Genomic DNA, 27,649 nt, shown 5'->3' on the forward strand with positions numbered 1-27,649 from the left:
CTATCTTCTACATAGGCTGGTATTATTTTTTTGATGAAAAAGGTGTGTTTTGCTTGTGCAGAAATGAAAGAAAAATGAAAAAAAAAAGGTCAATTTTAGGCCTGACATTGATTATAACATGTTACCAATCAGACACCTGCTTTTAGAGTCTTGGTTATCCAATTAAGTTCTGGAATATTTACCAATTAATACATTACTTTGCTTCTTTTTAGGCACAGCACTCATGAGGGACCAATGTTATCAATGTGTCAAGATATTTTCCTTTTTCACAACCTATTACTTGGTTTGACAATGCCAGATATGCTCATAATTTAGTATTCTGTTTGGTCAGTTGTGATAATTGTTTCCCTGTGCCTCTCAGGTATGGCTCCAAGGCCCATGTAGACAGGTGGGAGGAGGTGACAAAAGAGATTGAAGCTTCAGGAACTTATCAACTGAAAGACACTGAGCTGATTTATGGAGCCAAACATGCCTGGAGGAATGCTGCCCGGTGTGTGGGACGGATTCAGTGGTCCAAACTACAGGTTGTAACCAATATGTCATGGATTATGTGTCTTGTTAGTGGAAAAACCTTTTGCTTGTCATTTTAGTTTTTGCCAACAGCAAAGCAAACAAATATGTTTGGGTCCTTTTACTTTATTCAGGTAAATAAAGAGAAGGAATTTGTTAAAAACCTGCCTTAGCCTTAAAATAACATGGTATTCAAACAGCTCTGTCCATAAGATCTCAGGATTATGCAAAAGCCAATGTGAAGAATGACATTCATCCAAAACTTTACTGTCTTCCAGAGAAAGCTAAAAGTGAACACAATGAACTAAAATAAATTGTCAAAACGTATTTTAACACTTTACCACCATTACTGTAATAGAATAGTTTAGCGTTAATTTCAGTTTCTTGGCTTTTAAGTAATTTAGAATGAAATATAGTGGTATAAATAATGTACTCACCCCTCTAGAGAAATAAAAGAATATTTCTTTTTTCCATAGAGGCATTCTAAAAAATATATATATTTTTAAATGGCTAAAAGTGTGGTGCACCACCGACCAGTAGGTGTGGACAGAGCAACATTTTTCTCTTTTTTTTTTTTTTCCACATACTGATTTCACAAACACCCCTTCATGATGAATTCCAGTCATGTTTTCACTTGGATATACTAACAATGTCTAAAGATTGTAGGCTAGGAGTAACAGTATGGCTGCCATCTTGCCTACAGACAAATGATCTCAAGATTAAAACTAGCACTTATCATTTTAGGAAAAATCTTGAGAATTTCCTGAACATTACCTCAGTAAAAAAGGCTTTTTAACAAAGCCTCTTAGACCTTAACAAAGCTCATCGAAGAAATTTTAGTTTTGAGGAGGACTTACAGTCGGCCAACAATTGTTCAATCAGAAGATTAAGGAAACAAAAGCATTGATAGAGATTAATAGTATTTAGACAGTAACATGTTTTTAATATTTAATGTTTGAAAAGAATTTGGGGGGAAAAAGTTGCAGCAAAAATACGTACATAAATACATACTTTGGATAAGATAAATGAAAACCATTTATATTCTATGCACATGAAGAAATAGATGTAAAAGATGTGAGTGTACATATTTGTATCATACAAGAATCGTATCCATAGCAGTGAATGATTGTCTAGTAATTCCCTTGTGAACTGTGATCTCCTCTCTGGATTTGAAAGTACTCAGCTTTCTGTGTTAAACGAGAGACAACAATGCACTGAGAAAAAGACAACAATGAATTTTAAAGTCTGCAGCCCCCACTGTTATACCTGGACAAAGTCATTTTAGAAAACATATCTATTCCTCTATCAGAGCTTTGTAAACAGAGGCACGCTCTCTATTGATATCTAGGAGCACTTTTGTGTTGGGTTTTATTTTCTTTTATCAACTGATCATCTTAGAGGACAGTGTCGCACTTAACAGAGTCAACAACGTCTCCTCAGCAAGAACTTAAGTCAATTGTTTACTTAGTCAATCTAAGCAACTATCCACCTTATTCTATCTATAGCTCTTTGTTAGGAATGATTTGACTTGGATAGGAACTTTCTGAGAATATGAACAAGATCTTTACTTTTTCTGAGAGTTAGGACTGTAGTAGTTATTCCACAATTATGCTAAATCTGCAGCAGACTTACTACGGTGCCATAGAAAGTGTTTCTGTAGTTTAAGGTCTGAGTAGGGTTTTTTTTTTCATAATTTTTGTTTTGCAGGTTTTTGATGCCAGAGACTGCACAACAGCCCATGGAATGTATAACTACATTTGCAACCATATCAAGTATGCCACCAACAAAGGCAACCTTAGGTAAAACCACATTTAAGGTTTATACTTTTCTTTTCAGCCCTTCTGCTGTTGTAGCTCTAGCCCTGTTCTCCCCATTACATTTGATCCATCTGTCACTCCTAGTAGCTCATCACCCTCCTCCATATCCGACTACCCCGACTTGCCCCTTATGTCCCATCTGTCAACGTGCGCTCTGTCTCTTAACGTCGTATCCGACACTATCTGCTGCCTGTCTATTTATCTGTTGGCGCTTCAGCACCAATCATTGCCCGACTGGTAAGGCGGCAGACCTAGCTAACAAGCAGTCATTTGTCAGACCCCTGTGCTGCCCTCACACACTTTCTGCCAAGTCCTAATCACATGTGACATCTCACATTTACTACTCATATGATGGATGAATCCCGACTCATTACTACAAGTCCCCTGGCCCTTTGAGAGCTGATTCAGATGAACATGTCAGAAAGAGGCGCCACACAAGTCAGACACAAATTTGGGCTGGTCTGCTTTAACATTGATCAATAAATATAACCTCAATTTGAGTTTATTTTTCTTAAGTCCCAAGAAAAAAGGTTTAAACGTCGGTTGAGGATCTTTTGAAGCACGATTGTTACATTATTTTCCAATGTCTTTATCAAATTTAGGGAATGGGATGCTAAATAACTGCATTAAAGAACTGTTGCTTCAATTTTTATGCATTTTATTATATAGATGGAAATTATTCTTATTCAAATGTCATCTTTACTGGCCCAGTTCCTCGTCAGTTCCAGTTGAATAAAAGGAAATCCTGATTTTTTTTTTTTTTTTGGTCCCCTGCCAACTGATTCTTGAATTACCACAAATAACTGATAATAGCATATCTTTTATCCAAAGAGAAATGTCTGTAAATCCCTACCATTACTACTTAGTGCACATCTGGCCCAGACTCAGACCAGCCGCTCAGGCAATCCATCACACCCTTCTCAGTTACTCACGACCAGCTTACCAGCATTAACAATCTCACCCCGTAAAGAGCATTAAAACACCATTGCGATCTGGACTGAGCAGCACATAACCAGGCTTGTATGGTGTCATCAATGTTAATGGTCTACTTGATTAATGTAGCACTTGGATCACCTGATGTACTATTCCCTTACCTTAAACTTCAAAAAAACGGTGTAAAGATCACACTAAAGTACAGGGATGTCACCAGAGGGCAATTTATAAACTACATTTCTTTTTTCTGGTGTAATCAGGCATTTCTAGATGAGTAACTGTTAAAATGGCCCTTCTGCCTGACAGTTATGGTCAAGTTGGTTTAAAATTTTAACGCTTGCCTACACAAAAGCTCTGTAATGTTCTCTTTATATATGAGGGAAGTGGTGGCCGAGTGGTTAGGGCACTGGGCTTGGATCCCAGAGGATCTGAGTGCAAGACCCTCTCCCATACAGTAGACTGCCACCCTGGGTCACTGAGCAAGATCCTTATCCCCCACACTGCTCCCTGGGCGCAACACAATGGCAGCCCACTGCTCCCCAAAGGGATGGGTTGATCACGCAGAGCGTGAATTTCGTTACTTTGTACCTGTGACAATGTAATGACAATAAAGCTGAATTCTATTGTTATAGCACTAGATCAACACAATGCACAGTTCATGATTTTTATTTGAAGCACCCTTTTTTAAGTATGTGATATTTTATCTTAGAATCTCAATATTTTATTGGCATTAAAAATGCCATCTTTCTTTTTGCAGGTCTGCTATTACCATATTTCCACAGAGGATTGATGGTAAACATGATTTCCGTGTGTGGAACAGTCAGTTGATTCGATATGCGGGCTACAAACAGCCTGACGGAAGTATTCTGGGAGACCCTGCTAATGTGGAATTCACAGAGGTACATATCAGTTAGATACGGTTACAAAATGTCACACCTCTTTGGCCTCATAGGCTAAGATTTTGTACATTCATCCCTAGATCTGCATCCAGCTTGGGTGGAAAGCACCGAAGGGTCGATTTGACGTCCTTCCCCTTCTGCTGCAAGCCAATGGAAACGACCCAGAGCTTTTTGAGATCCCTGAAGACCTCATATTGGAGGTGCCTATCATCCATCCAAAGTAAGTTTTTCTTTTTCTCTTTAAAAATTCTTAAGATGCAAGGAATGTAACAAAAATGAGAACAGAAGAGGCTCCACAGAGGGATATCCACCCACTTGCATATCTTATAACTACACTTCTCAAACAATGGACTAATTTCATGCCAAGAAGGCTGATTGGTTATTGTCACATTCCAACTGTGCCTATTATACACTAATAGCACAACTAGAGCTTGTTTTTATTTATTTATTTATTTTTATTTTTTGTGGCACCCATGGGACTTGTGGGATTTCGAGCTTCATATCTCTTATTAATTTGTTTACTTTTCCTGCCACAAAAAAAAAAATTAAAGCCAAAAGCCACAAAAACCTTGGAGTCTTAATCATTAAGCTGCACTTTCTCGGTGGCATTGTAATCACACAAAAAAATGAAATAAAACTCTGGTTTTGCAGCCATTCACAAATACAAACAGATGCATTCCAAGCCACAAAAGCATTGTTAAACACTACAGAGTGTTTCAAAATCCTTTGACACATAAATCAGCCTGCCAGACTCCCCCAGATTTGGCTTTATTTTTTTTTCCGTACGCATGTATTAGCTGGCCCTTAGCTCTGGCAGCAGCTTGGCACAAGCTTCGGCAGCCCATCGTATCTCATCATTACACAAGATTAAACCCAGCACTGCAAATAATAGCCTGAAAGCAATTCTATCAATCCCCCTAAAGGTTTCAAGAGGCCACACTTCCTTTGGACAGTACTAAAAAGCCTTAACAATGGGCTTCTTTTTGTTAATGCTAGTTTTGAACACATTGGTTTTTGCTCCATGTCTCCGAGGCACTTATACCGGCTCCTAACAATTCTAGTGATTGAGCGTATTGCTAGTTTGGCAGTGGATAATGGAGTGAATTATCTGACGTAACCATGGTCACCATTTTTCCCTTCTGCTCACTTCTCCCAGGTTTGATTGGTTCAAGGACTTGGAGTTGAAGTGGTATGGCCTCCCAGCAGTTGCAAACATGCTGCTGGAGATTGGTGGTCTTGAGTTCACAGGATGCCCCTTCAGTGGCTGGTACATGGGCACAGAGATCGGCGTGAGGGACTTTTGTGACAGCTCACGCTACAACATTCTGGAGGTAACATTCTTGTGTCAGAAAAAAAAAATCGTCATGTGACATTAGATTCAGGAAAAAGAACTGAAGGGACAGATTGACGGTAGCCTTGTGTCAAGATGAACATGTGTTGTTACCAAATGAGCCAAATGCATCAAATTATCCTTGTAAGCATGCGTAGGGTTTTCAGTATTTTATTATCTGTGGGATGTGGGCTTTATCTATCATAGATACATGGATTTGCCTTTAAAAGCCATAAAGTGCAGCAAGGGGGAAAAAAAATGTCCAGACCTTTGTATATAAAGACTTACACAAGTAGAGATGAGCGTTTTCAAATGATTCAGCCTATATAGGAGTGGTGCAATTTTGAAGGGCACTTCAAGATACACGGGTGGCCAGCTTTTATTTGTGCTGTAACTAAAGTGATCGATTTGTGGTGAAGCCTTACAGTTTGAATGTCCTTTGGCTTTTTTCTTAATTTTTTATTTCATACAACGTTAGAGGAGGATTTTCTAAATAGGACAACAATGTTTTTTGCTTTTTACTTTTTAACATTTTCTTTTTTAACAAACTGTAATACTGAGCATCATTTTTCCATTATTGGCTCTAAAAAATGGGTGAATATAACCCAAGATTATATAACAATAACTAAATCCTTTTCCTTTTAATTAAACGAAATTTTCACCAAAATGTGAAAGCGAACTCTAGAAAAGAAAACCACTTAAAAACAGGAGGATTTTTTGCTAGTTTGCTGAATAAAGAGTAAATATAACACCAGTGACCTTGGAGAGACAAACTGAAAGGTTATCTGTCCTTTTTTTGTAATTCCACTCTAGTGGGTTATTACCATTCAATAAAAAATATTTAAAAATGTGCCAATTTTTCCAGACATTCCAACAACCCCCCGATGTAAGACGGAAATTCTCCTGGTATTTGCAAAAAATCCCCAAAAAATATTTGTTGTCCTACATCCTGTAAGTTCAGAGTCCACAACAGTACAATTAGTAAAACAATTATGTTTATATGGAATGGTTGCCAGAAAAAACCTGTTCTTCATGGTGTATGAGTTCATGGTTTAGCAAAGCAGTTGCCTCTTAAGGTACAAAAACTCTGGAACCATGTTATTTAGAAACAACAAAGCAGAATTATTTAATAATTTGCTGATACCTATATATAATAATGACAAACTCAGTAAATCAACACAAACTCTCATGTCAACTGTATTGTTTGGGGAGTCTGTGGTTGGGCTGGTTTTGCAGTCCCTGTATTGATGAACATTTCTATAAAACCATCTAGTATTCCAAAAAATTTTAAAAAGAAAAAAACAGTCCACTCTATAAAGCCTCAAACTCAACGCTATTCCTGACATTTTGAATTGAAAAAGCTTCCTGGATGGACAGCGAAACATCTTCAAACTTGGAAAGTCCAGTGGTGTGTTTTTATAACATTGTAGGGATGACTATGAGCTGGATGACTGAGAATCTTCACCAGCATAAACCATCGAAACCAACTATGACTAGTATAGTATTGAACCTTGGCCTGAACTTTAAAATGATCTCATACTCATGCTCTAGTTAAGAATTTGTCATTGACTATATTAGAGTAACATGACTGTAAAAAACAAAAAAAAAACAAAAAAAGGCTCATACCACACATCACATTCAGGGATAGCATAACAATCAGAATCAGAAGTACTTTAATAATCCCAGAGGGAAATTAGTTTACAGCTAGCATCATAAAATAAACAAAGAATATGACTATACTGTACAAAGGAAGAACACTATAAACCTGATGAAGGCTTGAAATTAATGTAAATTTTCTGACTGATATCTTTAACATATCTTCTGTTTGTTTTTTTTACATATATATATATATATATTTTTTTTTTTTTTTTGTGCATTATCAATAGTTGTTGTTAATAAATTGTATTTTAAAGTTTTAACTAGCATTCTGTATATATGTGATATCACCCTAACTCTATGACCAGAACTGCATCATTTTTAATCTGCATGTGTAAAATTCACATCGTATGATAAAAGATCTACGCTTATAGATGTTGACAATGTATAGAAATGTTTTAGGTTTATATCAAACTCATCAAAGAGAAGCAATAAACATTTAACACACACACACACACACACACAAACACACATCCTTACACAACCCACACACGCACACACAACTTTCCAAAGCTGTTCAGTATCTATACCACAGAATTTAAATGTTCTCTCATTTATCCTTGTGCTATGTTTTGTAGGAGGTTGCCAACAAGATGGGCTTAGACACTAGGAAGACTTCTTCCCTCTGGAAAGACCAGGCACTTGTGGAGATTAATATTGCTGTTCTCTACAGCTTTCAGGTGATTGCATGCTTTTTTCACCAAAAATAGATTTAAAGGGAATAGAAGGTGTGTTTGCCTCTTGGGACAACAAAACCTTTTGTCATATTGGATTCTCAGCAAGTTCCTTGTTTACAAAGGTAATCTCTTCATCACAGAAAGGGTGTTTTCTATATATATGACCTATAAGTTGTAAACAAAGCTTAATAAAACTAAAAATGACATTTGAGCTGCTATGATGCAACACAATCATAGGATATTTAACCAGCAGACTGACTCTCCAGTTTACATGTTTATTTACCTGTCTTTACCATTATGTTAACTCCTGCTTGCTTATATAAACAGATTTAGAGGTGCTTAGTCGATACTAGTTTAAGTTGTTTTCAGTTTGTTTTTTTTTTGTTGGCAGTGAAATTCTTCTTTGGGAATTTTAGTTGACAAAACAAAACTGGGTGAGATAACATGAGTTTTGTACAAAAATCTGATCCCTTTATTTTAATATGTTTTAAATATTTTAGTGACTAGGTCTTCTAAAGGCAAGTGGTTGCACTAAAATTAACTTATGTGTGAAATTATAAATTTAGCTTTTCTTGGAAGGCCTTGGGTTTAAAGGCTGTGAAATAAAGTATTGTAAAAACCCAGAAACACAGCAGAATGCCATTTAGGTTTAAAGCAGGATTAGAATGAAAACTATATCCATACAGTTAACCTATTCATCAAGCACAATTTAGTTTTCTAGATCCTGAAAACTGTGGTGTCTTTGGAGGAGCTGCATACTGTCTAATTCACTTTTCAAGTAAAGCAGATGGTGAGGACTGCAGGCATTGCACTCCAAAAATCTGATTATTGTGGAAAAGTGACTGAAATTTGTTGCTAAAGGAAAGCAATAGGAAGTCTATTTTTTCTTTATTAAAAGAAACACAGAGAACACCATATTACAGAGACAACAAAGCATTTCATCAAACTAAATCTTTTGTAGATGGTAAAATGCCATCGCTGCATGTAGCTTGAGATGCAATGGTCTCCATGGTAAATCATGGCAGTTACAGCATTATGCATCAGGGGGGTGCAAGGCTTTGCGTCAGCCTAAAAAGGAAATATTTTGTAGTGTGTTGATAAAGGATTGGCGCTAAATCAAAAATGACTATAGGAAAATTGCTGTCAAAATACAGACTAAAGTGTATGTCAATACTAGTGGGAATACTTGAACATTAAATCTTTTCAGCCAAATATGACTCGAATTCTGCTGTTTTACAAAAAGTGTTAATAAAAAAAAAAAAAAAAAAAAAAAAAAAAAAAAAAAAAAAAAAAAAAAAAAAAAAAAAGTCTGCCTGTAATGATGATAATCTGGTAAAAAAGTTCAATCCAAAAACAAGAAGTGTATATTTTTTATATAAAAAATACATAGAGAATATATATATATAATGTTTAATCATCTTAATAAATTTTTAACGTCTTTGACCCATTACATAAAACCCTGATAAATCCCAGCTTTAGTTTAGATGAGTTTATGGTTGCAGTTAGGGCTGCAATTAGCCATTATTTTGGAAATTGATTAATCTGTTAACTTTTTTGATTAATTAGATAAGCAAAGATTCTTTAAAGAAGAATCTCTACGAAATCAAACCAGGTGAAACTCAAACTTCTCCTCTTGAGGAGTTCTGGATAGAGTATATTGACAGATGATTTTTTTTTTTTTTATCTTAAATGCAAAGTGTTCTTATATTTTATACAATCTTGGTAAAGTAACTGCTTTAAATGGGTTGCTCTGTCAGTTAAAGGCATGTTTTAGACTTTAAACTCCAGTTAAGGATTATTCCAATACTAATTAAGTTGACCATTATTTCAATCGTTTTAAAAATTAACTATATAATAATTGGATTGATCATCATTATAATTAATCTACTGTTTCAGCCCTAGTAAGGGCCCTAAAAGAGCCATTTTGTTTGTGAGGCCAAATGCCATGTTTTTTTTTTGTTACCAGTTTTTACAATCTTTGACAACTTTTTCCTGAAGGCTGGACTTGATTGGGCAATTCAAGCAGAGCAAACTGTAGTGAGTGAAGAAGCTTATTACCTATATTTTTAAAGCTTTGGGTTTTGTCATAACAACTTAGAATAAGTTGCTTTGTTCACTCTTAAATGCATTTAAATGAAAAGCATCCCTAAGCTTTTGTGTATCATTCTTAATCTAGTGATTGGCTGATGTGCCTTTCTAAAAGTTTCAGCCTGAATGTTGGGTTGTCCCCTGGCCCTCCTTCAGGTGACACGTTCCTGGAACACCTCCAGAGCCAGGTTTACACTGGGCATCCAAAAAAGATGTCTGCGCCACCTCAGCTGACTCCTTTTAATGTGGAGGTTAAGTGACACCACTCCGCAGAGTGACAAAGCGGGAGTGGTGGGGAGTGGCGGCCTAGTGGTTCCATAGAGCTTGGAATCCTGAGGTTCTGATTTCAAGCACCACTCCCACAGATAGCCACTCTGGGTCTCTGAACAAGACCCTTAACCCCACACTGCTCCCCAGGCGCACAGGATGGCAGCCCACTGCTCCCCAAAGGGGATGGGTTAAATACAGAGGTAAATTTCTGCAATGAGAGATCAATAAAGTTCCATTATTATTAGCCGCTTGTATCAGGGATCTCATGTTTTTAGGCCATGATCCAGATTTTATGGTCATAGATGAGGGTAGGAATATCGACAGATATTACCTTTTCTCTCAGCTTTTTCTTCATCAAAATCTATCAATCTCCCACCTCATTCGCCCCTTCACTCTAACAGAATCCCAAGATACTTGATACTCTTCCTCTTGAGACACTCTGAGGGAATTTCTTCCACCTGTAAACTTTGTGCCTAGCTTTTTGTGGTATTTTAGTTGACATTTTTTTCTGCACCCTAAATGGAAATAAAATTACTTTTCCTTACCCTTTTTTTTATACATGTACCAGACCTGCAAAGTGACCATTGTAGACCATCACTCAGCCACAGAGTCCTTCATGAAGCACATGGAGAACGAGTATCGTGTGAGAGGAGGCTGCCCTGGAGACTGGGTGTGGATCGTGCCTCCAATGTCGGGAAGCATTACTCCAGTTTTTCACCAAGAAATGCTCAACTATCGTCTTACACCTTCTTTTGAGTACCAGGTGAGGAAGATGAGGGTAAAAATAACCCTTGCAAACCAAAGGTAGCCGTCAAATTTGTGAAATTATCCAAATGAAACTGAGTCTTATCTCTTTTCTATGTGCAAAAGCCTGATCCTTGGAACACCCATGTGTGGAAAGGAGTCAACGGGACACCCACAAAGAAAAGAGCCATTGGATTTAAGAAGCTTGCCAAGTAAATATGCTTACTTTTATTGTTTTTTATTGGCTTATTCACAGAGCCAAGTATATGTTGCAGCAATGTCAAAGATAATAGAGTTTGTGTAAAGCTAATTTAAACAAGTAATCACCTTCCTGATAAAAGCAAGACCCATGAAACGGAGGCTAATGTACTCAGCAGTGAAATTCATCCAATCAACCCCTCTGGGAGTAATCAGCATTCTGTCAGTTTTTCTTGGTCTATGCATGCGCTTGTGTGCATGTATGAACTGCTATTAATATAATTGCCTCAAGGAAAGTACAAGGTAGGTAATCAGAATTGTCACCCATCCGTAGCTACCTGCAGTAGCAGCTTAACAACAATTGCCTTTGGATCATTGCAGGAGAAACAAAGACTCCACACTGTGCCCTAAAATCAGTTTACCTTGCATGGTTCAGATGCTTGCTCTTTTTGTTGTCTCATTCACTCCAGCTTTCTCTTATCTCCTCTACAGGGCTGTGAAATTTTCAGCAAAGTTAATGGGGCAAGCCATGGCCAAGAGGGTTAAAGCCACCATACTGTTTGCCACTGAAACGGGAAAATCGCAAGACTACGCTAAAACTCTCTGTGAAATTTTCAAGCACGCCTTTGATGCCAAGGTACTCTTGCACCTGCCTTGCATCAGTGGCTTTAATGGTTGAGCTAGATTTTATGTTAGATTTCAGCAATTCTTGACTTTAAAAAGGAAAACATTTAACCAACTCTTTTTCTCCCCGCATTGCCTTATTCAATCATTTAATTGTTTAATTGAATAAGGTCATAGAAATGCAAGCAAAGGACAACTAATAAAAAGTGAAGAAAATGGTTTTTATTTCAGCTCTTTGAAGTGCCACTGCTCAGAGCCAATTTTACTCACTGAGGCATTGCACATATACTAGTTTAAGACAACATCCTAAAGCATTCCTGGCTGTGCAAATCTGTTAAAAGAGCAAAAGATGCTGCTCTCAATCATGTACTTGGTGCATTTCCTCTAGGGTGCATCTTAATTCTCCTTCCTGTTTTTGTAGTGTGATCAATTACACAAGAAGACACTCATGCATGCAATTGTGCGTCAGTGGGAGTGGGTGTGTGCAAATGGAGGGCAGATGTGAATGCCAGGGGCAAACCTTTGTTGCGGGCTAAAGCCTGTTTCCTCTTCACGCCTTTTGCTTGTGCAGCATTGCGTTTGTGTGTGTATGTTTGTGTGAGATCCAAGCTCAGCCCATGGCAGACACGCACCATGCTGAGCAGTGTGCATCATGGCTGCTCAATGTGTGTGGCAGCAGCATATTATCATCTCGTTAGAGGCGAAGACAGAGTGGTCATTACAACCTACTCGTTTGCCAGCGGCTGTGTGTTCAGCCCTAATTTACAAGCTAAAGGCATCTGTCAAGTGATATGTGAAGAGAGAAGTGAGATGAATCTGGAACATTTTGGTAGCTGAGATTCCCTCTTAATAGAGATCCTTGGCTCGCAGGTCATGTCCATGGATGAATACGATGTGGTGGACTTGGAGCATGAGACACTTGTTTTAGTTGTAACCAGTACATTTGGCAACGGGGATCCACCTGAAAATGGAGAGGTAAATATCCAATTCATCAAAGGTCTTGTTAAATGATATGTAGGAAGAAAAAAAACCTCTTTTACTTGTTGGGGTAGAAATTCGGAGCTGCCTTAATGGAAATGCGCCACCCCACCTCCAACACAGAGGACAGAAAGTAAGGACACTTATGTTCTTTTTTTTTTTTCTTTTGTGTTTAAAAGAAAAACCTCTCTGACCCCTCTCTTCTTGTCCCATCCACAGGAGTTACAAGGTTCGATTCAACAGTGTGTCCTCTTATTCAGATACACGGAAGTCCTCCAGTGATGAACCAGAGGTCAAGATCAATTTTGAGAGCACAGGACCGCTTGCTAATGTCAGGTAAACTAATAAGGCCTGGCATTATGTTCTCATGACTGAGATTATTTTTCATTGACTCCAAAGGCCCAGAGGGTGTTCAAATATCCAACCCTTAAAGCAATAACGATCATAAAACAAGATGAATAGGAGATTCAGGCTGCATGACAATGGAATCATGTCGAGGAAATCTTTGCCTAGGGATCCTTATGGACACATTATAAAGTTGGACCGGAAAAAATCAACCTTTTTCTTAAGCTAAAGTAAAATTTTCTATGAAAAAATCTGTTTTGGTTTCATCTACTAGGATTATAAGCTATTCTTGAAATATATCCACGGTATGTAACTGCAGATCTTGAAATTGGATCAATTCTAGTGTCTGTGCAAAGAGATGGAAAAGCATTTTTCTCACTTTAATACAATGTTTTGTTTTGCACAACATGCAATGTTGTTTTGAAAGCATGTGCAGAATTCACAGGTATCTTTTCTCAAATTCATTTATGGTCGTTTCAGATCATCAAACATTTTAGAAAGCAATATGCAGACTTAACTTTCCAAAGAAACTTTCCAAAAATGAGTCCAAACCAACTCATGACTGTGTAGAGAGAGAGAAAGGAAGCTTGTTCCCTTAACATAAATATTGATCCCTCAGGATTTTCTGGTTGATGCCAGAATTTATGGTTCCATTAAATGTAATCCAGATTTTAAAGTCTATCACAGAACTAGTCTGATGGATGATGACAGGATACGTTTCTAATGCAGTTGATGTTTTTCTGATACTGTTAATTTCATGTAGGATGCCAGATGGCACATACTTTCTGAAAGTCTTCTTTTTTTTTTTTTTGTGATGACCTAGGTTTGTCAGTAGCTCTGTACTGGTTTATGTTGCTGTGGTTCATTGGAACAGAGCCATAGAAGTGGCTTACTGACTCTCAAAAGCTGATCCATTTATTTCTAATCTGTTCATGCTTTCTTTTGTTGTCTTTTTTGGTGTGTTTTATTTCTTTTTCAATCAGGGCATTTAATGTTATGTGTTGTTGTTGTTTTTTGGTCTTTAGCCTAGTTGATAAAATAATAATTTGAGAGCCGCTCTTTGTTTGCTCCAGTTATCTTTTTTTAAATCAAATTTGTTCGATTAGAAACATTTAAAACTAGAACAAAAAGCTAAAACTGTAATGTGGAAGGCTTTGGGTAATTTTTTTCTGCAGTTTTACAGTTTACCATTTGTTAGCTTCAGTACTGGAAAATGATGCAGGTTTCTGTTTTACCTTCAGTAAGTTATATAAACTCACTTTGAAACAATATTGTAGAGTTTTTCTATGATTAAGTTATAAATGACAAGTGTTCCATTGATTTAAATATGACTTCATGTTCAACATTATCATACTCTGCTGATGAATGGACATCTGTGTGCCCTGTATTTTCATACTTACATTGTAGTCTGTAACTCAAAATAACTCAATTTTTTTGAAACTCAATCGTGAAATTATGAGTTAGTCAAAGTACCTTGCTGCATTCAGGGTAATTTCTACTGTAAGGTCTGTGTGCATTTAGAGCATTTATCTCCAGATACTGTAGGTCACACTCTCTCAAAATCCAGATGTTGTGATTGATTGTTCCACAATATGTTCTATCCCTCGACTGATATATCCTGCAAAATTTTAGGGTTATTCTTAAGGTCTATGTTATTTTTACCAGATTTTTTCCCATTTTTATAGAAAACCGAACCCCAGGTTATGTGCTCGAATACGGTAAGGTGTACAGCATCACTTCCTGTTTTCCGTTGCATTTGGTGATCGGTGGCGTTTCAGATCCTCTCGATTTGCTCTTGATTCTCTTTGCTGTTCATCTCTAAACTAATTTACCTGTACATATAGATGATTAAACGCATTTGTACTACTGATTTTTTTTTATTTTTCTTTCGGGGAACTTTGCTTCATAGCATAGTGCAGGTATTGCTTACCTAGCAATAGCTCTACTATGGCTTCTTTTGTGATATTCTTGTTCATAAATTATATTAATTCTAAAATACTAGATATGAGGAATATCTCAAAAGATATAAAAACCTGGATGTCTTCAGATGTTCTGGATAAATTGGCCACAGATAAAACAAAAACCTTAGTGTTGGATTTAATTGGTATTTGTCATTCAATGGATTTCCAGAATATTTATGAAAAATATTCCGTCCGTAAGTGACACTAACAAACAGTGAATGCATTAGTTACTGCAGAGCAGGGCTTACTGGGATACTATGTTTCAGTAGTAGTTCTTTACTATCAGGAAGTACACAAAGATTTCAGCTGATCAAAGATGCTGCAGTTGGAGTTCTGATTATGTTGAATATCAGTTTTCTTATCTTAGCCAGTTATTACTGACTCGGTTAATTTAAGAGTACAATTTGACATTCTTCTTATTCATTACCTAAGCAAGCTACATCATGTCTCAGATCTGATTGTTCCTTTTGTTCCTAAAGGAACACTTTGTAGTTTACTAGTCAAGACTATGCTGACTGAGACCATGACATTCCCGAGACCAAGGAGTACAGACACGAGACGAGACCAAAAAGACTAGACCAAAACAAGACCATGTATACATCAAAGGAAAATATTTTCTAATTTTGTTTGTGTTTATCAAGATGGATACCTTTAAAATTACATCTTGGTTCACAATGGCAGAATCTGTACAATTTGGACCTTTTTTTTTTTTTTTTTGTTCAAAATGTATGCAAAAACAATCTTTGTGCGTTTTTTTTTTTTTCCAAAGCAACTAATTTCAAATAAAAGAATAGATAGTCAGTACAAGCTAATATAAATGAGCTGTGTGAAAAAGCTGACATTTCAGAAAGGTATGTTTTCTTTACATTTTTGAGTTTTAGTCTTTCCTTTTTTCATGCAGCTGTTTTCTTCCTATCATCTCGCACTTTTCTACACTCAGGGAGATGCACAGGTTGAGCGTCAGTCAGTGTCACACCGGTGGCGGGCAGATGGCAGCTGCAGCTATGGGAAATAATTTCACTACGAAAGATTTTAAGTTACCATATTATTTACCGTTTTTAAGAAGGGTTTTTTTTTTGTCCTTATCAGTGAAGTAAACAAACGAAAAAATAAACAAAGCCCATCAGCAATGGTCTCTACTAGTCTCATTCAAAAAACCCAAGCCTTTTTACTTTGCCTTGTCCGAGACCAAATAAGGCAGAGTAACAAGGCAGCTGATATCAAGAAGACACCAAGAACCTAAAAATATAGTCCTGAGACTGGTCTCAAGACAAAGACCAATCTCAAGTACTACAACACTAGTACTTTGCTCCCACACTGCAGGTTTACTAAAGGTTCCTAGGATTTCTAAAAGTAGAATGGGAGGCAGATATTTTAGGAATCAGACTCCTCTCCCAAGGAGTCAGCTTTTATTATTAGTCTTTCAGGAGAAATTACCACCTCTATGTTAAGCGTAGGCTTAAAACTCTCCTAGCTTGGGTTATTATGAGCTATTTTCTAGTTATGTAGCTATAGGCTTATGCCTCATTAACACTGACCATGCTTGAAAATGCAAAGTCTGCAGTTGATGCGAATTAAGGCACATGAAAAGGTCCTAAAGCGCATCTCAAGCAGCTGGAGCAGCTCGTTAAAGCATGTAAACTTTTCAGGCTCATGAACTGCTGAGGCCAAATATGAACTTTAACTAAGCAATCAAAGAGAGACTCCACTATGTGGTGTTGATGTCTTTTTAGGAGACAAGTGTCAGCAGGTCATTAAACTGCGTTTGGGTGTGACAAAAATTGCTCTAGAAGGGACCACCGTCGGCATGCAGCTTTTTCATGTAGGTGGTGAAAATTTCCACAAAAATTAATTTCCTCTGCTGTATTGGTGTATCCAGACAAGGCACCAAGGCACACAACAACAGCAATCTTTAGCTGTATTTAGTTAATCAGCATAGCCCCTCTTTTAATTTCATCAGCCATTGTACAAGATAAATCCTCGTAACACATGTCAGACCTCTTCTTCGGCTTCTTTGATAGAGTTGGCTCTGTTTTTTTGTTTTTTTTTTTGTCTTTTAGTCCCATTTCTCTCCTAAACATAGCTATTGGTTCAGGTTTCATGTGCCCTCTTTCACCCTTTTGAGCGAAAAATTGTTTCAATCTCCAATGTTTAACTGTTTCTTCCCTTGGCAAAGCCTTCTGTGGTGCTAGTTTGCCATAACCATCTTTTACTTGTAAAGTATTTAAGGATCAGTACTTCTGTGCTCCTATTGTGTGTCTGCCTCCTTTTCACACCCCAGTCGGCTGTTGCAGAAGGCTACTGACACAGAGCCTGGTTCTGCTGGAGGTTCCCTCTCCACTGTCACTCCATGCATGGTTGTGAGGAATTAACAAAATAACTACAACAGGATTCAAGCAAATGCTCATTGTCACTACAGGCTCACCCAGGAGGAAAGAATTCTACATAGTCAATATCTTGATGTCGTCAGCTGGGTTTTCTTGCATAAAACACCTTTAACTGATCTGTCTGTGTGATTCAATTGAACTGGTTTTGTAAGGTGCCTTGAGATGACATTTGATATGAATTGGCATTGTGTTAATAAATTGCCTCCACCAAGGAGGTTGTGTTTTTAGGAGATTTTGTGTGTTTACCTGAGTACAGGATAACTTGAAAAGCTATGATCGGAGTTTAATGAGATTTTTACCAGATGTGCAGCTCAGTCCAATGAGCAATACATTCAATTTGATAATGCGCATCAAAATTAGGATGCAGGAATTTTTAAAAGTCTTTTTAACATTATGTAGCATAACTAGCAGACTATGGTTATCAGATTTTAAGAAAAGATTATTGATCTCAAAACTTTATTTTAAATTAAGTGAAAAAATTCGATTATTGCATCCTTCAAATATACATTGGTTTATTTGATTAATTTGCTGAGATTTTTTTCTGGCGTTGCTTTTGTCAGATTTAAATATTTCCGATGATCAGAGAAATTTACAGTGGCTGAGGGGTGTAAATGTCCTGCATTGCAAATGCAAAAATGAGACTAACACAACAGAAAATAAAGAGCAGCAATGTATAAACTAACTGCAAATTTAAAATCGGCAAACATAAATGATGCTGACACAAAAACACAAGATATATGCAAAGAGAAAATGCTGCGAGTGGCGAAAATATCTGCTGGGGAATAAAACCTGCAAACTCTCTGCATAAAAGTAATTCTCCCAACCACCAGAGGGAGACGATCATAAACGCATTTGACCAGACCTTTACTAAATGAGATCCTCTGAGAGATGAAATGTTTCAAAAAATTTCAAGGGCAAACTTTCCTTTTCATCTTTATATTATTTTTTTCTTTCCTCCAAATGTGCTCTGGCTGAGCATGCTATTTGACTTTACGAAGGGTCTGGTCCAGTGACATTTGTTGAGTTCGAATTCAACGGTTGCATCCTCCAAAGGCCAGTTTCGTCGTCCGGTTAAGTCATAGCCGAAGATCCCAGTTTAAGTAGACCGGCTCTTTGGAGAACACAGCCGCTGATAAATGCTGAATTTCTTCTTTCTAGTGTTTTTTTCTTTTTCTTTTTTTTTTTTTTTTTGCACAGGTTTGTCTAATTTATGTATTTGCAAGTCTCATTGTTGTTGTTTCTAAGCCCAATTGTTTTACTTTTAACTGTGCAAATATGTATTTGCAGGGTATTTGCAGCCCTTAGCCACAGTAGAAATTTGATTAAAAATTTCGAATAAAGGGCAAATGTTCTCAAGTTTGTAAAAATAAGCACGTGTTTTAACTGTTCTAGCCGACATGTGTTCTCCAAAAAAAAAAAAAAAAACAATATTACCATTTCAAAGGATTTTAGTCTGTTGTTCATTTTGAAAGCTAACAGTGTGGGATGCTATTAGAAAATAGTGAAGTTTCTACGGAGAGGTCTGCCAACCAAAATTGCTTGCAATGAATAAACTAATTTTGGGGAAGATTAGCTTTGCATCTAAAGCATAGCAAACCCTATCTCCTCTTAGTGTCAGACTTCATGATTCAACAGAACATACCAAGAAATCTGGTTAACCACTGAACACCCCAAATGTCAAAACTAATGGAAAAAAAAAAAAAACATGATTCCAAAAAATGTTTGGAAAACTAAAAACTGATTTTCAAGGCACACTGCCCTTCATGTTTTAGATGCCTCTCTGTTTCACCCACCTGATTTCAAATGAGGTTGGAATAACAGGCTTTGCTGAACTGCGGATGTCAAAGCAGAGAAACATTTAAAGAAATGACAGGCTGTGTGCCTTGAGGAGCAGCCTTAAAAATCTACAGTATGCCTTAAGGGACCTCTAAAAATCCTAAAAGAAAACTTCAAAACATCCCAGAAGGTTTGCCTTTCATTGGTTTACCTTACTGTATGCAAGCTTTTCCTCCTCATATTTTCTGATGCTGAAATGAAACTATGATATAACATAATGACACAAAATTCCTATTTTCCAATTATCTGAAATATTGATTGAACTCATTGCTGCCAAGGGTGCAACAACTGGTTTGTTAGGTTTAGGGAATACATTCAGGTTTTTTTTTGCTTTATACAAAGCCATACTCAACATTAAAGTGCTTCCTCAGAACTATTTCTATATTTTTAAAAATTCAAAACCAGCTTCGTAAGCTAAAAACTGTTGCATCAAAATGCTTACAGCTTAATTAAAAAATGTTTCTATACTTTGGTTTGTTTTGTTAAAGCAATCTCCTTTTTTTTTCTTTTTTTTTTTTCAATGCACTTTTTTGTTTAGGTTTTCAGTGTTTGGCCTTGGCTCCCGGGCCTACCCACACTTCTGCGCCTTTGCCCACGCTGTGGACACGCTGTTTGAAGAGCTAGGGGGGGAGCGCATCCTACGCATGGGAGAGGGAGATGAGTTGTGTGGCCAGGAGGAATCATTCAGAACATGGGCCAAAAAAGTTTTTAAGGTTAGTTTCTTAGGTGAAGACCTCAAATGCTCATCTTGTGTTGGATAAAGTGGGGGTTTTTTTTGTGTTTTTTTTTAAACCAAGTTCTATTTTCCAAAGCCTCCAGCAACAAAACATCACAATCCACCACAAAAAGAAACTTTTTAAAATAACTTTGCTGTTTTGCTGAACCTTGATAAAGCTGAGGCAGTTATTGCCATCTGATTTCTAAAGTATTTGTATTTTTCCAATAATTTTTCAATGCAGTAGATATAAAACCTTTTTTTTCTAATGATGTTTTTTCCTGTGGCTGTGTCATTGCGTTCCAAGGCTGCCTGCGATGTGTTCTGTGTTGGTGATGACGTGAACATTGAGAAGGCCAACGATTCCTTGATCAGCAATGACCGTAGCTGGAAAAAGAGCAAGTTTCGCCTAACCTACACAGCTGAGGCCCCTGTGGTGACAGAAGGTAGTATTTACGTGGGGGCATAGTTATGAACTATTGAGGGGGGCTTGATTTTAAGCAGACAATAAGTGCTGATAAGTAGCTTTGTACAAATAACTATAATTTATCAGTGACTCAGCCATTACATCTGAGAGATGCGAGTCTTAGCTGGAGAAAGAAATTTTGATGCAATTTAAAGCTATTTTACTTTTATAAACACTTGAGTCCGACATTATTCATGTAGTCTAGATTTGTGTAAACGTTATCATTAAATGTGATCCATACATTCGATGCAGACATAATTTATCATGATGATAGTTTATCTAGCAAAATGACTGTTTACCTGTAAATTACAGTCTGAGCTGAATAAGCAGTTACCGTACCATATGAATAACTGTAATTTAGAAGTATTTCACTGTATTTTGTCACATTACCAACCACAGAACTGTTAAGCTGGCACTTGCAGCATTTTACCTTTACACACACTTGGTGTTTGCAGCATGTTTGGTACTTGCTGCTGGTAATATTTCATAATTGCAGAATTGTCACATTACCAAACACGGAACAGTAAAGCTGGCACTAGAAGTGTGTGTGTGGGGGTGTGTGTTTGGGGGGGGGGTGTATCAGTTATACAAAAACACTAAGGGGAGCTGTACCTACCAATTTATCAAGTAAAATAACCCATAGAAACAGTTTTGTTGGCCTTTTTTTACCGTATTTCTAAATGTGTTTAACAGGTTCCTCTTAATAAATGTTGAAAAATGTATAGAGAGAAGCTTGTTGCATATAAATTCATATTACTGTTGATGTGTTGGTCACTTAACACATATCCATTGCAGGATTTCCATTAAGTTTATCAGAAGAGTGACGCACAAAGTTTTGTAGATCTTCCATCAATCCATTGTCCATATTTCCCACTTTGTCCTTGACAAGATACAGTGTGAGATATCAAAAAACACCTCAGAACGAAAAAAGCACATGTAACACAAGCCAAACATTTCAGCAGAAGGAAAACATTAGAGGCTGGAGTTGCATGAAAGTCAATCTGACATTTGAGCATCAGTTGTGTATGTATGATGAGTGTGTTTAATATGTCCATGAACGCTGTCCAGAGGCCATTGTCCTTGATAAGATGGAAGTCTATCAACCAGCGTGACAGTTCTCGACTCATCCACAGGTGTTCGTGGGTCAGGGGGGTGGCAGTTCTGGGCCCTTCCACCATAACATCTAGGGGGGAGGCCTAATCCAAAATGGCACTTTTTGTTTTTGAGAGCAGGCTGCACAGAATTTGCCGTCAGCCTTGGAGTCTTCTCTTGCTGGCTCCACATGGCAAATCTAATATTCCCAATTTGTTGGGCTTTTCTGCCTTGAAGCAAGTGTGCTTATCCAAGATATTATCCCATCTCACCTTGAGTTCAACCACCGCAGCCAGCCTGCGTTCAATCGCACCCAGCATATGGGTACGCTCACGATCTTGCTCATTGACAGTTTGTGAGGGCATCAACCGCTGTCTGCAGCCTGACCAATGCCCAAATTTCCACCGACATCCTCTATAATTGTAGATACATCAGGTATCCTCCAAAATCCAAATGGGAGAAATCCGAGTATCATACATCTGAAAATCCATGCATCTTCCACATCTTCGACTGATAATGTTGTAAAACACACCATACTCCAAGCCTTCCAGGAGTGCATGTTGTATCCCACAACGTATGTCTGCAGGACAGGAAGGGTCCTCTTTTCCCTGTCTTCCAGTTGAGAAAATTTGATCAATTGCATTGAGAGACCAGCTGACCAGATCCATTGTTTGAACTTGGGTGATATGTAGAGGGCTCAGAAAAGATAAGACACAGCAAAGCAGGGAAAGAGCAGGGGGTTACAGAACAGCAGGAAAGTGCGTCCGCCTCCTTCAAGTGTCTGACTGGTCATCACAGTGGTCGCCTAGACTCTTACAGGATAGGGTTAGGTCTAACAGGACTTAAAAAGAAAATCTTTTGATATAGTCCTCATGATTAGCCTGCTTTTTTAGCAATGGCATTTTTTTTATTGATTTTTCCTCCTTTTGGAGTATGGTAGTAACCATCTAATGGACAATTGTAAAAATAACTGTCCATATAATTTATCATCATATTATATCATTTATGTATTTGCAAAACAGTACTTTTATTTACTTCACTATATTAAAGTATTTTTAAATAGCATTATATGTTGATTTAATTTAAATTAAAAATCCTCTATTGCTTAATAAATTGAATTTAGGCAAAATCTTTGTTCTGAAATAGTGAAGAACTTCAGCTTATTCCAGCATGTGTCACCTTGCATTCTTACTTGGCACTTATGGGGTTGTAAAGCAAAAACAGGTTTACAGTGGCATGTCTCTCCTCCTTTCATAATTGTTTATTACTGGTAAATATTTCTCCCAGAGTGATATCAATAACCACCAAGCTGTAAAAGCAATAACATATCTGTAAATTTAAAGCACATAACCATATTTTCTATCCTTTAACCAAACACCCACACACCTGTTTGACTTGGAGTAATGAGGGGGAACTCGGCTGTGCTGCAGTTGTGCATATTAATGAAGCAGAAACGCAAAATCTAGGAGAATAAAGTATAAACGACAACAAATGAAACTAGAATAATTCAGACTGAAAGAATAACCAGCCAATGAAAATTATTGTCTTCAACTACATATTAAGTGTAAAGAATTACTGCAAAGTGAGACAATTTTTAACAATAAAAATAACAGGATAAAAAAATTTTATATTGATCTTTTTTTTTATTTGTTTTTTACAGAGGGTTCCATACTATTATTTGCATATTTGTGTGGTACAGTAAAAGTCAAGAGGCAAGTAATGTGTTTTACATAGAAATAAGAGGCATAAAATATACGTTCTGTTCTGCAAAATTATTGCAAACAAAAATCATGTTGATTATTATTTAACTGGATAAATAAACTTTGTTTTTGTTATTGTTAATATTATTTGAAAAGAACCAATTAGTGTAATGGTGTTTGCAACGCACCCACACACTAATTAGGTCTATTGCATTGTCCATTTGTAGATACTCATTTTATTTACATGTTGTTCACCAATGTATAAAATCAATTGCACATTCCAGAATCACCTTGTCCCTTCTATTAAATGTCACTGTTTTTTCTTTTGCATTTACCTTTCCTTAGTTTGACTGTTTTTTTTTTTTTTCCAAATTCCTCATCCAATTAAAATAATTTAGTTTAAACTCGGTTTGATTAGTTGTTTAGTTGAATTATCCTAGAGGACCAGCAGTAAAAAGAAGACTGTTGAATTGTACCATTATGAGCTTATTTAGGCCAGTTTCTTTCCCGATCATGGTGCATAATTATTCATTTGCTTGATCAGACAGCAAAGTCAGGGAATTATTATAGTGGTGGGTGAATGAAAAGTGCAGGCTCCTGCTCCATGAGTTAGTATCTCTGCTTACCCCATAAAGTGTTGAGCTCCACCACAGTTTACTCCATTTCTAAATGGGCTTTGCAGTGGCGTAACGACACAGCAATAGGCCCGTAAGTAACATTATATTGGTGTTCTCTTGGTCGCAGTCTTTATTCACTGGACTGGTAGTAGCAGCAACGGTCACCTCTACCTCTTCCCTTCTTTGAAAGAATGTGTTTATTTTCGGAAGTTTTTTCTGTTCTTTCAGCAGCTCTTCTTTCATTTTTCTTTTCTGGAATCCATTTAAATACTTCTTTTTGGTATCCATCATCGCTAACACATTGTACGTAACGCTTATGGTTTAATCTGCGTTCTGGTTTTAGTCTAACGTGATGTGACGACTTGGTTGCTGCACGCATGTTACATACCTAATATTTTCAGTCAGTTCAGCATAACCCATAATTTCAAGTTATAGTGTAAAAAATAAAATACTCAAATACATTGTTCTTTTAAGATCTTTATTGCAGTTTGAAACATATTATGAGTGTATTTTTTACCCACCGTCTAAACTATACACAGTTATTCAGTTATTAACATGGTAATTAAAAACGCCACTACTTTGCTATTGGTGTTGTTTAAACAGCTCACCATCTAGAAATTTGGCATGTGTTGCAGTATAAATACGGTCCGGTGTGGTCAGTCACTTCAGTATCAGGTGGTTTTAAGAGGACTTTTTCGGACCATTAAATGTGCAAAGAGACGTCCTAGTCTACAATTGCGTAGGGGGCCCACCAGGTGTCAGTGATGGAGCCCCTAAGAGTTTGTGGGCGCGTAAGCAACCGCTGGTGCTGCTTAATGATAGTTATGCCATTGGGGCGTTGCGCCATTATTTTATCGTTTTTAACTCTATTCATTTTCATCATATTTATTCTATCCGCGGAACTTCCAAAGAATATGACCTCCTTCTGAAAGGTCTCAGTGAATTTTTTTGTGGATTAATATCAGCATCAGTCTTCCCCATTTTGGTGTAGACCTGGGTTCCTCAATTCTGGTCCTGATGTTTTGATGTCTTGCACCTTTCAGATGTGTCTGCTTACACACCTAAATCAAATGGCTCAATTACCTTCTTAGTTGCAGTAAAATTTTCTAGAGTCCCTAATGACCTGATTATTTGACTCTGGTGTCTTGAAGCAGACGCATCTAAAAATTGCAGGACACCGGACCTCCAGGACTGAGATTAATGAACCCTGGTGTAGACTAAACCAGTCTAAAATAATACATGCACGATTCTATAGAAGCTTTATAAGACGACATCCAAATTAAAGGAAATGAAAGTCTGATAAATCGGATACATATTCCAGTAGAATGACTGAAGTAAATTCTCTTTTCATCTACCGGTACTGTTGTAAGAGCTCTGCATCTGTGGTTTCTTAGTCAAAACATGAATTGTAAAAAATGAATTTAAAAATTTTAGCACTTAACAGGAATTGTGGTATTTGGCTTTTATATTGTTTTTTCTTCTGTTTTTTTGCTTATGATTTAAAGTTTACACCAAAGGACTTCACAAAATAACCCCTCGCACATACCCACACAAAGTACAACAAAAACTACAAAAAAAAGTACAAAAACTGTGTATCTTCTACATCAAAATAATGCACCTAAATAATGCCACAAAGTTGGCAAAATAAACTGGAAGAGAAGGGCCCTGTGAAATGACTGAAAAAGGGCAGTCACAGGAGGTGGCTGGACATTGACAGATGTGATGTCAGAAATTGACTGAAACAAAGATTCCCAAAATGTGAACAAAGATGGACATAACCAAAACATTCAGGCAATGTTTGCCGGACCTAGTATGCACCAGGGCAATTGGGGTCAAGCCCAATCTACTCCTATTCCAGAGCCTTGTGAAATATTCTTTATTGTATAACACCATGACATGGGCAGCTGGAGAACAAGTGTTCCCGCCTCAGAATAGACCGCCACGTTGCTGCATCAATTCTATCTGAAAATCAGTAGACCGGCAATAAACGTTATCAGTTGGTTCATGTAAACTAGGCAGAGATGGGAAGTAACGAAGTACAAATACTTCGTTACTGTACTCAAGTAGATTTTTCAGATATTTTTACTTTACTTTACTACTTATTTTTATGGCGACTTTTTACTTCTACTCCTTACATTTTTACGCAAATATCTGTACTTTCTACTCCTTACATTTTAAAAAATTGGCTCGTTACTTTAGTTTTGAATCATTTCAATGGAGTTACCGTTATTATTTTTCACGTCATCAATACTGTGAAAACGGAGCCGTTTTCCCCCTCTGTTCCCAAAGTGTAGCCGCCGTCTACCACACACAGTGTCATATCCTTCACTACATTTCCCAGCATGCACCACAGACCGACCGTCATGGCGGCGGCAGTTCCAAACAATTCACCCGGTAATTTACACTAGTTCCGAAATTACAACGTCACCTTTCATTCAACACTTTACTTACTCACCAGCGTAGCAAACTCTGAGGGTACCCACTGCGACAGCTTCAGTATACATTCCGTAGTCGGCAATAAAACTTTCCAGTCAAATTACACATTCTCTTCCCTTAGCCCGTCAGCATACTGGTCCGTGTGGAAACACGTACCGCATCGGAGCCAGTCTCTCATCCATTGTCCCAGGGCATTGGAAAATACTATTAGGGGGCAGGGGTGTTAAGTGGGATTTCATTGTATGTAATAACTGTTTGCATGGTAATAAGTAGGTGAAATGGTAATGTTAGTATGGTTAAATTATTTCATAAATATGTATGTTTTTGTATGAATGATGCTATTGTCTGTATTTATTAATATTTCTACAATGTTAACTGTGCTTTATTGGGGATTTGCCTTCCTGTTTAGTTGGGCTGTCCCAATTGGCTGATTATTGGTGGGTCTATTTAAGGGGCACACTCACAATGGCTTAGGGGGGCTGCTTGGAGAGACTGGTTGGAGAAACTGCTTTTGAAGGTCAGCTTAGAGAGACTATATTTAAAGTCAGCTTGCTGTGAGGCTGTATGTGTTTTGTATGGCCTGCAATGGCCGGTTTTGTTTTCTTTATTTGAAAGTATTTTGTTTGTTTTGTTTTTTTTGTCTTCACCGTTGCACCAGTAAATAAACTGCTACCCGCTTTTGAACTGGAATTTTGTTGTCCGCTGGTTCTTACCACCTTTTTGCAAGTCATCTGCTTACTCCTCCTCTGACGTGAGACGGGAGCTGGCGACCCGTTTTCTCACAAATACCAAATTCAATCTAATTGGATGGGAATCTACGTTGCATTGACGCACCACTACAAGATGAATCGACAGATTCGGCGGTATTCATTCGCGGCAAATCATTGCAGCTTGGTGGCGGTGGCGTTAGCATAGTAGCATGGACGAGGAGATGATTGAAAATGAACACAACGGAGATCTAGTCCTATTGGCAGACATCCATTTAAAATGTAGGCAACGGCATAAAAAAGTGGTTTCTACTTTTACTTTTATACTTTAAGTAAATTTACAAGCCTGTACTTTGTTACTTTTACTTGAGTAAAGAAGTTTAATCAGTGCTTCCACTTTTACCAGAGTATTTTTTGACACAAGTATCTGTACTTTTACTCAAGTACGGAAAGTGAGTACTTTTGCCATCTCTGAAACTAGGTAAATATATACTATAGAATTTTGATAGGGTTCATTTACGAGAGAGTACGACTTTGATAATGGAATCCACCAAAGAGACGACAATAATATCTGGAAGGCAGGGATGGTGAATAAAGTGACTTTTACATTGTTAAAGAATTAATATTCTTTAGAGAATAAGGAATTTTTCCAAACCCCATTGT

At 37.3% G+C, this 27,649-nt stretch overlaps 1 protein-coding gene across 3 annotated transcripts in view; it reads left to right on the forward strand.

Moving 5' to 3' along the window:
* Nucleotides 1-27,649, forward strand: part of nos1 (nitric oxide synthase 1 (neuronal)) — a 59,429-nt gene that overhangs the window by 20,200 nt on the left and 11,580 nt on the right. For 2 of the 3 annotated variants that reach the window (XM_038293578.1, XM_038293591.1), the window contains 15 exons: nucleotides 362-524; nucleotides 2,218-2,309; nucleotides 4,018-4,159; nucleotides 4,240-4,379; nucleotides 5,316-5,490; nucleotides 7,724-7,825; nucleotides 10,749-10,943; nucleotides 11,051-11,136; nucleotides 11,615-11,759; nucleotides 12,617-12,721; nucleotides 12,799-12,857; nucleotides 12,944-13,060; nucleotides 14,755-14,787; nucleotides 19,792-19,966; nucleotides 20,276-20,414. In XM_038293578.1, coding sequence (XP_038149506.1) covers nucleotides 362-524; nucleotides 2,218-2,309; nucleotides 4,018-4,159; nucleotides 4,240-4,379; nucleotides 5,316-5,490; nucleotides 7,724-7,825; nucleotides 10,749-10,943; nucleotides 11,051-11,136; nucleotides 11,615-11,759; nucleotides 12,617-12,721; nucleotides 12,799-12,857; nucleotides 12,944-13,060; nucleotides 14,755-14,787; nucleotides 19,792-19,966; nucleotides 20,276-20,414 — 1,868 coding nt within the window. The remainder of the gene's footprint in view (nucleotides 1-361; nucleotides 525-2,217; nucleotides 2,310-4,017; nucleotides 4,160-4,239; nucleotides 4,380-5,315; nucleotides 5,491-7,723; nucleotides 7,826-10,748; nucleotides 10,944-11,050; nucleotides 11,137-11,614; nucleotides 11,760-12,616; nucleotides 12,722-12,798; nucleotides 12,858-12,943; nucleotides 13,061-14,754; nucleotides 14,788-19,791; nucleotides 19,967-20,275; nucleotides 20,415-27,649) is intronic. The other variant, XM_038293583.1, reaches the window with a different exon arrangement.

Source organism: Cyprinodon tularosa, unplaced genomic scaffold (genome assembly GCF_016077235.1).
Source record: "Cyprinodon tularosa strain WSP-4 unplaced genomic scaffold, ASM1607723v1 ctg109, whole genome shotgun sequence".
Classification (NCBI taxonomy): Eukaryota; Metazoa; Chordata; class Actinopteri; order Cyprinodontiformes; family Cyprinodontidae; genus Cyprinodon; species Cyprinodon tularosa.